Source organism: Aptenodytes forsteri, unplaced genomic scaffold, assembly GCF_000699145.1.
Source record: "Aptenodytes forsteri isolate BGI_AS27 unplaced genomic scaffold, ASM69914v1 Scaffold61, whole genome shotgun sequence".
NCBI lineage: Eukaryota > Metazoa > Chordata > Aves > Sphenisciformes > Spheniscidae > Aptenodytes > Aptenodytes forsteri.
The window spans coordinates 7,423,449-7,435,135 of NW_008794443.1; the positions used below are offsets into that span (position 1 = coordinate 7,423,449).

Consider the following 11,687-nt stretch of genomic DNA (forward strand, 5'->3'; position numbering starts at 1 on the left):
TGCTCCGCCGATCCTTCCTTCCGCCTCTGGCCCTCTGCGCCCTTCTGCGAGCGTCCGCGGTTGGGCGTCGCCGTCTAAGTGTCAAAGATGTCAGGCACTTGCCGTTTTCTACTTTATCATCAGAGATACCATTCAACTTGAACCAAGTTAAACGATAATCGTTCAAGAACTCTGTCAGTAGTTGCAGGTTTTGCTGCAGAAATAGCAGGTGAAATACTTGGGCTTACAGAAGTGTGGTGCATCCAGCTTTTTAATCTACGCGGTACATCATGCTCCTTCGCTTTAAACTAGGGAAGGTGTTTGTACATCGCTGGCTATATGTCCGTGGAGGTTATGGAGGCTGGTCTCATTGTATGTTAATTTCAAAGAATTCTTCTCTTCCAGATTCAAGCGGTATGGACAGAGCTGAAGATCCCACAGCTTCCCCTTCTGGTTATTATTATGAGGACTGGTGGAGGTCCAGAACACACTGGGTCCATCATTTTAACAAGTCAGATGATATAACCAAGTGCTTACAAGGAAAAGTAATCCACTTGTTTGGAGACTCTACGATAAGGCAGTGGTTTGAATATCTGACAGCGTTTGTTCCAGGTTATTTTTTTTTTATTTGATTTTGTTCTTAAAGACCTTTGCAAAGCTTTATTTCTCACATCTCAGACACAGAGCTGATCTTACTGAATGACAATGACAAAACAAAAGAAGAGGAAAGACAAAACATCATCAGAAGTGCTGGCAGAAAGGCAGTTAGTCAAGTGTTTGAGCAGACACGGGAGACACGTAGGCCTTGGAAGTGGGGCCACAGGGTATCTGCAAAGTCGCCCTTGTAAAACGTTTCACTAATGAGGACCGCTGCTCTGGCTGTGAGTTAAGGTGGCCACCCGGGGGCACGGCAGAAGTCACTTAGGGTGCCTGCGTAAGGCCTTGCAGCATCCCAGTCACACAAGTTGTTTTGGAATGAAGTAGCAAATGACTTCCATTACTGTTGATTGGTCTTGGACCCTTCTTGTATTTCCCTTATTTTAACTTAAATAAGAGAATTTCAGTAGCCAATTCGATATTCCTCCCTCTCCCCTTACCCCTAAAGCAGTAAAGTTGTGTTGGAACACAGACTTTGAGAGTCCTTATTGCCTACATGTTGAAGTCGTCTGTAAATTTAATGGAGTCTTAAAGTTGCCAGAAGGGTTCCCGTGAACACTGGATTCATAGGGCAACAATGACTGAAGGAGTCTATTTGGAAAATTTATTTTTTACGAGAGAGAGAAGGAAATAGTTTGGGAAACTTGGGAAAGGCATTGTGAAGTTGAAGCGTGCAGTCTTGCAAATTTCAACACCCATAAACTCCACTCTGAAATATGCAGCTGGCACATGTATGACACTCGTCTTCTGTTTCATTTTAGAGTTCTTAGAATTATGTTCAGATTTCCTTACCTACTGCTACTTTTGCCCTGTGGTCCTAACATCTTGTTGATAGTTTTAATCTCTTATGCCATCTTTCACTAATGCTTGCTCTTGGGTTTTCAGATCTAGTGGAATTTAACCTGGGGAGTCCTAAGAACGTGGGCCCTTTCATGTCTGTGGACCTGAAGCACAATATCCTACTGAAGTTCCGCTGTCACGGGCCACCCATTCGCTTTTCAACCATCTTTAGCAGTGAACTGCGCTACATTGCCAACGAACTGAATGGCATAGTGGGTGGGAGAAACACGGTGATAGCCATAACTATATGGTCCCACTTCAGCACTTTCCCTGTGGAGGTGTATATCCGGCGGCTGAGGAACATTCGGAGATCAATTATTCAACTGCTGGATCGCAGCCCCAAGACTTTAATCATCATCAGAACCGCTAATGTTCAGGAGCTTGGGCCAGAAGTGAGCCTCTTTAACAGTGACTGGTACTCCTTTCAGCTTGATTCTGTTATGAGGAAAATGTTCTCAGGAATTGCTGTGCACTTTGTGGATGCTTGGGAGATGTCTCTGGCTCATTACTTGCCACATAACTTGCACCCAAAAGAAGTCATTGTTAAGAATCAAATAGATGCATTTTTATCTTACGTGTGCCCTCTGCAAACTTAGCACAAGTGGGTATCCCTCTCATCTTTTCCTACAGCTGAAGTAAAGTTGCGCTTTGTTGGAGCTATCGAATTATGCTGGATGGTGTGGAAGAACTCTGGTTATAGTACTTGCATGCAGTATAAGCGGGGTGGCCTTAACTCGAGGTAGCTGTGAAGGGTGATAAAGAGGAGTTGACTGTTCAGGCCATATCTTCCTGCGAGGCTGATTCCTTTCAACCTTATCACTCATATCTGAGATTATTAGAGAGCGCCTTAAGTTAAATTGACAGGATTCAATAAGAAATTATGTGGGTTATTAGCTTTACTAGTTGTCTGCACTGTATGCTGAATTTAATCCATATGACACTGATTCTGTTGCCAGGGTCTTGCTGCTCAGAACTGTGTGTGAAACCTGGGAAAGATTCTGGGAGCGGTCTTTCTCTCAATGTTCCAGAGTTTGAGGGACATCCCCTCCAGTTGTATGTCAGAGAAGCACAGTGTCTGTTCTTGTTTCAAAGTCCTAATTAGAAAGATGAAGGGAGTGTACCAAAATCACTAATATCAATCAAGGAAGCACAATCAAAATATCTATGGTTTTAAGTCATCAAGAAATTTAATAGAGCACACTAGTTAGGCACCCTTGGTGTTTACAGATGGCTGCTAAATAATGCAAATAGCCAGTATTTTAGTTTGGTTTCCTGTACTACTGAATGTCTTCTGAGCTTTGATACACCGTCTACTTCTTGATTTACCTGTAATGGAGAAATGTGTATATTATGACCTCAGTGAAGACACTGTCTCAGGCAGTTTCTGCAAGTTCAAGCTGCAGGCTCGCCTACTTGAAGCTTGAAGCATTTACTAATGAAATTGTTTCCCTTCCCTGTACAATAAAGCTATTCCGTTATGCTCCTGCAAAGCTGGGCTTCTGATAATTACTCCTGTACATCATTCATACATTGTGTCTGTATGGAGAAGGCAAGTGACCTGAAGGCACTTGATGTTTGGCAATGGGTAACAGTAACTGGCACACGCTAGTGTCGGGGCCACGCAATGATGCCCCTTCTGTGTTTGGCAGTTTTATCATTTATTTATGAGCTTCACTGCTGCCAATATAAAAGGTCAAAAAAATCGCACCCAAAAGCCAAACACAAACAGGGTTGCCTCTCATATAGATGCTTGGTAAATATTTGCAGTTTTGCTGGTGTGAAAGCTGGTGGCTCTTGGGCCTCTTGGCGTGGTGTTTTCTGCTGCTCATTTGTTTGAGCCTGTCCATAGTTTTAACTAGTAGCGCTTTGGAAACAAAGTTTTCGTTACATTCAGCCCCCACATTAAACAGCAGAGAAGTGTTCCATGTTGTCTTATTTCTGGTCTCACTCAGGCCAAAGGTAGTCTTTACCCGTGGCTTTACTGAGAAATGTGTCAGAACAGTAGTGGAGTGCTGCTGAAGCAGCTCATCGTGCTTAAGGAGAATATGGAAGTTGAGTCTTTGTGAGCAAACTGAGAAGATTAATAAGGCAGATTGGTAGGTTGCACAGAGTGGAATAATTGAAACGTCTTCATATTAGAAATGTTTTGCTCTTTGCCAGGTTTGCTGCTATGTTAGGAAGATTGTGCTCTTATTGCTGGAGCCCCAGGAGAGCTAATGCTACCAGCTACAGCAACAGTGGTTTTTGTTTTGTTCATTTTAAAGGACAACTGAGAACTCTTTTAAAAACAAACGTAAATGCTTTTAGCATGTAAAAGTCGTCAGTAGCATCCATCTATAAACTGAAGAATTTTAAAATGTTTAAAAATTACTGGAGGAGTCGCATACACTGAAATAGCATTTATTCTTAGCTTTTCAAATCAGGATTAAGGAGGTTCAGTTTTCTAGTTCCTTCTGACAACTGCCTCGCATAGTATCTGCCCAGACATTAGCTTTAGGTAACTATTTCTTACTTTAATATGTTAATGGAAATTTATCGTCCGCTAAAAAGAGAGCGCACCAATTCAGGTCTGGGAAGGTAAACCACCACAATGCAAAATGACCTTTCATCTTTTCCAGGTGTATTTTCTAAAATAGGTAGAGTATAAGGCTTTCATCCTGAATAACAAATCTATCCAAATAATGTTAATGAAAATAAGACTTCAGACTTTTACTTTGAAGGAAACAATTTGTGGACTAACCATTTGGTTTTCCTCATGAAGCCATATCATGTGTGAAAGTGTTGTGGTGGCATGTTTCTTGTGCTCACCACTGCTCTTCAACAGCAACTTTATATCGCTGTTAGCTGCCAAGAACAGATAGAGAGGATCAAATTTTTTTGAACGTTTTGACAATTGAGGGAAAGAGAACAGGACTGCTATTAGCAAAGATGTCTCATCACCGTTTAGATTAATTAGATTAATTTTTTTAATAACATTAACTAACTTTTAGGTCATGAACTTGAGGGAAATTGCCAGTTAATTTGGTATGAGGACCAATATTCCATTTCTTTGGGCTCTGGAATAGACAGGGAGGAGAAAGGGAGGAACTGAAGAGTACTCACGTTTTGAGATGAGGACTGGGGACACTATGCTTCTATATGTCATTCAGTTGAACTATAAATGAGTTTTCATTTCTGTGCTCATCTTGTTACCAGTTGCACCAGTTGTGTATGTACTGTATATAGAAACATAGAAGCAATAAAATATTTTTAAATCAGTTTCTTCAAACCTTGAAGCTTCTAAATGGATTTTAATTAGGGACTTAGGTTAAGAGGTTGGTTATTTTTCGAATTACTAATATGAAACAGGACTGGAAAGGAATTTCTCAGTTAAGTATCTTCCTTTACATGTAAAAGTTTATTTAATGAGATTTTTCAAAGCCCTGTCTTCCTTTTCGTTCCATTTTATTCACTCGAAGGGAAGAAATTGTATTATTTCTTGTATTTTCATTCCTGTCCTGAGCCTTTTGATTATTAAGCTTTCAATACAGAGATTTTTTCTTTTAAATTTATTTATTCAAAATCCAGCTCACTCAAATCCCAGTGAAAAATATTGTATTTTTATGGTGTTTCTCAGAAGATTTCAGAGCAATTTATTTATAAAATATGTAAACTCCCTTTTACAGATTAGACGGACCCACAATGATTTTTCTGCTCCTGATATTTTGAGACTTTTGTTTCTCATATATACCATGTTAGGCTAATTTCTTCCTTCTAGAAATTTAGTGAAAACGTTAGTTGAATTGTTGATGAAAATGAGGATAAAAAGCAGAAGTTTCCATTACTGTTTTTCAAGTTTTCAGTTGCTTCTAATTTCATTTGCTATGCAGCACTATTGCAGTTCTCCTTTACAAGATTCAAATTACTGTTTTCTATTGTTTTATTTGTTAGAGGTAAGCATTTAAAAAATGGGAACTTTGCTTACTGGAAGGGTCTGTATGACTTTTTGTGTACTACAGGTGACACTTCCACGTGTATGTGACAAAAACGAAGATTTGAAGTCGTCTGCTGGGAAGCGTAAGGGTACTGGGGTTTTGCTTCGTTTTTGTTGCAGAAGTGTGGGTTAAAACATCGTTCCACTCATGATAGTTCAAGTAACAGCAAAATGCTTCAATCGCAAATGTGTATTTGATTAATAAAGTCCTTACTTGTTAAGTCCAGATCACTTCTTCGTGCTTACTTTCCACTCGTATATTTAGACTGTTTGGAAGGCTCTTGTTATCTGTTGGTAGCAGCAAAGGACTCTATATCTGTGTGTTAGAAAAAGAACTTGTTTTCAAAGGGTTTTTTCCTTTTGTATGTCTATTATTGAAATGCTTGCAATACAAAGAAGGCTCTAATGCCTCAAAGAAGAAAAAGTTCCTAATAAAGAGGGCAAGTTTACTTAAACTGTTTCATCTGATTTAGTCTCAGTTTATCTTGTTTGCCGTAACCCCACGTACTTTCTATTTTTATAGTTGCGTAGTAGTTCCCTTAGTTTTACATATTACGTTTTTGTGCTGTGTGTTGGGTAGAAGTTTCACACTATGGTTTATAGATTAAATTCACTTCAAAAAGTGATTTTTTTTCCTGATGATGTGTATTTGGAGGGGAGTGGTCTGTGCAAGCAGCACAAGCCTGGCATGAGACCTAGCGCTGAAGCACGCTGATGTTTCCTGTTGTCAGTGTATCAGGCCTGACACATAATAAAAGCTTGTGCATACTCTAGGCTTCCTTCTTTGAGGGCTTTTGCAACCCAACTGGCCAACAGGAAATCCTTAAGCCACTTCATTTAAAAAAGCAGCATGAAGAACAGAGGAGATGCAGCGTGGTCACTCCTTCTCTAGCTTATGAATAGTTTTTGCTTTAAGTAACGGAAGAAAAATCGAGGAGAGATCTGTTCTGCAAGTCAGTCAGCGCGTTCAAGGGCCCTAGGGCACCCTGCACTGCCTGGCTGCCTGCCCGCTGCCATGTGAGCCCAAGAGCTGTGTTTGCAGGGTGATGGGGAGAGGGACAGAGCGGCCGCGCAGCACAGACCGGGGCGCCTCTGGGATGGCTGGAGGGCCAGGGTGGAGGAGTTGGGGGACAGCTACAGGGTTGCCTTGGAGTTAGGTTGCAGGCAGGATTCACAGCTGGGAAGCAAGTAAGGAGGGAGCATTGCCCTGTGTGCTGATTTCCTATATGTATAGCCAAAAATAGCCTGTTTGACTCAGAAAAATCCCTGAATTACAAATTCCTGGAAACTAGAAGAGAGTGCACCGAGGCAGTATTGCTATGCGTTTGCTCTGTTTTTCTGTTCCCCCTCTCATTCGATGGCGACCACTGAAGGAGGCAGGGTAGGGGGCAATGGCCGGTGGTGTGATCTAGGGTGCTGCTCTTATGTTCCTCCAAAACAAAGAGCTGAGTTCATGCCCCAGCCTGCTCTCCTCGATGCCACCTGACAGCCACTAGGTCACAGGGCAAAGGCAAAGTACCTTATTCCCAGCATTTTGCTCTGGAAACTGAAAGTGAAGTGTACTGACATCATGTCCCACCTACGTCAGCCTTCACTTAGCCAAAAATGGAGGAGAGAGGCTGCAAAGCATGAGCTGCTTTTCAGTGTGGTTTGAGGTCTGGCCCCAGGCATGCTTAGAGGGGAAATGGGAGTGAGGGGTAGGAAAGAGAGGGGAAGTAAAAAGGGTAGGATAGGGCCGAAGGAAGGACAGCGTGCAAAGGTCTTGCTCTGTGGCACCAGGGAGAGGAAGAAGGTTGGGGATTTGGTCATGTGGAGGTTTTGCAAATACCAGTCACGTGGGACAGAGTCACTCCTCTGATATAGCACGCTGAAATACACATACATATATTTCTCCAAACGTGTCAAAAAAGGAAGAGGTCTTCCCACCCAGGCTGCTCACCCCCACCTCTTCCTCTGCTCCCTACCCGACAGCAAGGTCATAGCAATCATATGTTAGGTACTGTTCCAAACTTTGTGTTTACCGTTTGTTTGAAGCCATGCATATTGGGTGTTCAGGTGTTTGTAGATGCGACAGATATCATAGGTGGGGAACTTTTTAAAACAAACCCAAAGCATTTATAACCAGAATAAGGAGCAGGCAGGCTTTCATCCTGTGTTGTGTGCTCTTCAGAGCCTGTGGTGTCGCAGAGAAGGCATGTAACTTGCCTGAGATGGCACAGGTGCTTGGCAGGGAAGGGGCTTGAGCCTCACACTGCCAGACAGAGGGATAGGAGGCTCGCCGGGGCTGGCAAAGAGCCGAGACCACATGGTTTCTTATCTGGTTGGAATGGGGCTTCTTGTGCTCTTCCCATGGTTTAGTGCTGCATCCCCAATTAGCAAGGTATTATGTAACTTCTAACATTAGCTGTCTTTCTTACAATACAGGACCAACATATTTGAAATCGAGGAAATGTTTTATCATCTCCCTGAATCTAGATATTTAGGTCTTTCCTGAAATATTAATTCACCACGGTGCTTGTCACCCAGATCTGAACTCGCACGTAAGGTAACCTAGCTTGTATCTGGGCAGCGACTCTCTCAAATCCTGTCCAACTTACCGTGTCCTCCTTCACCGTTGGTGTTACTAGCCCCTTGTGGGCATATTCCATAGCCTTTTTTGGGGTGAAATAAGCAGGTCTGCTCTGTGAGTCTGTCACGGTGAATTGCACAGGAGCTTCTCTGCCTGGAATGGGAGAGAGGGATTTTGTGGGAGGATGCTAGAGAATTAAGAGCGTGTGAATTATTTTGTATGAGCCCCAGATGCACAGTGAGCACATCACTAAACCCAAGTGAAAGTACAACATGCCCTCCCCCACATCCTGACCGTGTCAGCTGGCATGGGCTTAATAGAGTAGTGAATCGTTAATGAATATGGCCAGAAGAGGGCTTTGAGGCACTGAAAAAGAGCCTGGGATGACTCTCAAATGAAAAACATAAGCCACAATGTAATAGTCTTGGTGGTGCTTTGTTTTCTAACTCCTGGGTAGTTGTGTTTTGAAAACAAATGGCATGAACACCACTGGATGAAGCTCTTTTACTTGGAGTTCATTTTAGAATGAAATTCAGTTGATGACATAGATGATAACTCTTAGGTTGGCTTAAGACTGTCCTTCAGAGGATGATTTTTTTTCCCTAAATATTCTCTTAAATCTGATTATTTTTTTCCCCCTAAGTCACAAAAAGATCCAGAGGAGTAAACTTTACTGGGATAGAACAGTCCATCTCAAGTCACTTCTTCCTGCAATGTGGAGACTTTAGCAGACCCTGTGGTCTAACAGCAAGTCCATGCTATGGCAGTCAGTGTTCCCTGGTTCAGCCATCCATTAAACATTTTGTCCTGCCCCTCCACTTGCTATTCTCTCCCTTCCCTGGCTAGCTCTGAAAATAGACAAGTGCTTTTCACCCGGTGCCCTCGTGCTTGGGCCCTCTGTACAAACCTGTTATTTTTTAGTGCAGCTTGATAACAGGGCTCTCCCTTTTCACTCTAAATCTCCGTCGCAGGTTGTTTGCAACGATCAGGACTAGTTATATGATGAGTGCTATCACTCTGCCGCAGCACGGCAGCCTGCTCTAAAGGATCTCACAAAAGAGCTTCCAGGTGGGACGTGCCCCTTGGAGCTCAGCAGGTGAGAGGCATGGCAAAAGTACCTGCAGTGAAAGAACCATGACAAATTCACGGGTTGTTTTCCCCCTTGCCATCCTGCGCTCAGTTCTTTCCACTCCTTCCTACCCTCTGGTTTTCCCTAGGCCGGGTGAGTCACGCTTTCCAGTCCCGCCTGCCCTCTTTCTCTGCCTGAATCAGCTTCTCTCAGGGAATTGTCACTTACCGCTGGCAAGGCAGCTAGTTCTGTCTTTAGCTGTTTCTTCCTTCTAATGGTTTCTTCTCTTTCTGCTCCACCTTTATCATTTTTGCCCTGTGCGTCTGTATTATTATTATTTGCTTCTGCTGTGTCTCATTTTTACCTTTGCTTTGATAAGTAAAAATAGAAAAAAAAAGTTACGTTACAGAAAAAAGATACCATCTTAAAAATCCAATTAAAAAAATTCAAGAGCTCCAGTAACAAGCAGATATTACAATTATTTTACATTGTTGTAAAATGTGTCTGATATATGTGTATCTTCCAATCGCAACAACTTCATATCCACTGTTTGAAACGTAGGTTCTCTACATTGACAAATTTCTTCCCGATGTCCTGTTGTCCCTGTTCTTCTGTGCAACAAATATTGCTACAAGTAGATATTTTGATTTCTGACTGAAGTAATGACTTTTCATCCTGCCCTGCTACACATCAGCTGTTTGGCCATGCCATTGTTACTCTGCCCTTCTGTGCCTCGTTTTGTTTCTTGTCCTATTTGGATTTTCCTTTTCTTGCGGTAGGGACTGCCTGTTTGCACAAGTGAGTGGTGCCTAGGAGGGGGCTGACCCCCAGCACTTTTACGGCTGCTAACAAGCGTCCCCCATGGCTTTAGGAGACAGAGCACCTGAGCTGCCCTGATTCAAGAGGCAGCGACACTTGGGGAGAAAGGGGTGGAGAAGCTGGATGAGCTGAGTGGTGTTCCAGGTGCTGCTCCTACCACCCGTGATGTTGGGCCATACGTGCCCCTCTGGGGCTACAGCCTCCCCTCTTTGCAAAGAGAGATCTCGGTGCCTTGTGAAGGCACCCAGAAGCCTCTCAGGTCCCCGACGGCAGCACGCTTTGCTCCACAGTTGCTGCGGGAGAGAGCAGGGCAAGGGTCTGGCCGGGGTACTGCCCTGCCATGCGTTAGGTGAGACTGAGGGCACCGCGGGCCTTCGGTGAGCAAACAATTGAATACCAGCCCTGGCTGGAACAAACCGCCCTTATTTCAAAGAAAAGTATTTGGCCCATCAAGATTATCAGTTGAACATGTTCCAGTGATATAATACATCTGCGAACAGGAAGATGGAGCCCACGCAGTGTTTCCTGCCTGCAGGGGGAAGGTTTCAAAATGATCACCTTTGGGAAGGAGACGTTCTCTCCTACCTCCCTCCTGCAGCTTGCTGAGGCAGGGTGAGGGTGAGGGTAAAGTCTGAGGGGGTTTTGTTTGTTTGTTTTTAACATCTACGTTCCAGTGCAGGAGGCACTGGGGACGCAACGGGTAGGGGGATAAGTAGTTCAGTGCTTTTACCTTGTTGGTGCCAGCCGCCGGGAACCGTATGCATTAGCTGCACTTGGGAAGGGGTAACGAAAGGCACTGAAGCCAGGGGGTGTTTGCTCTGAGATGATTTGGGTGTCCTGTCCTTGCTCGCCATGTTTGATAAGCATGTTGAATCCTGGCCTGTGTCACTGCTGAAAGGAGAAGAAAAGGGGGTATGAATTCAGATGGATCTGCTCACCTTTTAGGAAAATCCTGGAAACTTCTTCCATGCTGAAGGTTATCATATCTACTGGAGCAGGTGACTATTTTACACCTGATACATCTGTGACAAAGGGGAGTACTTTTTTTCTTTTTTTTCTTTTTTTTCTTTTTTTTTTTAATTACAGGCCCCCCCCTAAAGGCTTCTGGCTGTATGGAGCTTTCACGCTAACTGACACTAGCCTCCATGAAACTCATCCTGACCTTTCTGAGGGCAAAATCCCACTGAAATCCAGGCAGTCGCCAAGGGGAGGTGTTTGCCCCGCTCCACCTCCCAGAGGCTGGAGTTTTTTTTTATCTGTGGAACACTGCTTCTCTCTTGCTTCCTATGCGACCGCCACACAGGCACCTGCTTGTCCAGCTTACCCTGTAGTGCCAAGACAGAAAAGGGCTACGAGACACAGCTTGACTGCTTGCGGCCACACAGGCAGGCAGCACTGCAGGCAGGAGGTGGGCAGGCAGGAGAACCTGACCCTGTCAGGAAAGAAACCCCCCTGCGTTGTACTCTGCATGTTTCTATTCTCCCCTTTGTTGTAGAGCCCTTTTTCATTGTTCTTGCTGCGACTCTCGCATCAGCATCTTCTAGACCCGTTTTTGGCAGCGTTACGCCAGCCCGGGGTTTCCTGCCAGCCTCTTTGGCAGGGGAATGTCCCTGCCAGGGCTTACCCCACCTGGGAAATTCCACCGCACAGAAAAAGTCCAGGGAGCCACGCTCACACCACCCTCCTCCTCCACCCTGCTGCTTCCTCTCACATGTCATAACATCACCCCCCCTACCCCCCCCCCCCCCCCCCCCCCACCCCCGACACCTAGCGGGGGGTGA

General features: G+C 44.2%; 1 protein-coding gene across 1 annotated transcript in view; it reads left to right on the forward strand.

Annotated features, from left to right (window-relative positions):
- Positions 1-5,898, forward strand: part of NXPE3 (neurexophilin and PC-esterase domain family member 3) — a 27,602-nt gene extending 21,704 nt beyond the window's left edge. Inside the window, exons 5-6 of the mRNA XM_009289723.1 lie at positions 385-591; positions 1,522-5,898. Of these exons, the coding sequence (XP_009287998.1) occupies positions 385-591; positions 1,522-2,072 (758 nt within the window). The 3' untranslated portion in view covers positions 2,073-5,898. The remainder of the gene's footprint in view (positions 1-384; positions 592-1,521) is intronic.
- The last annotated feature ends 5,789 nt before the right edge of the window (positions 5,899-11,687 follow it).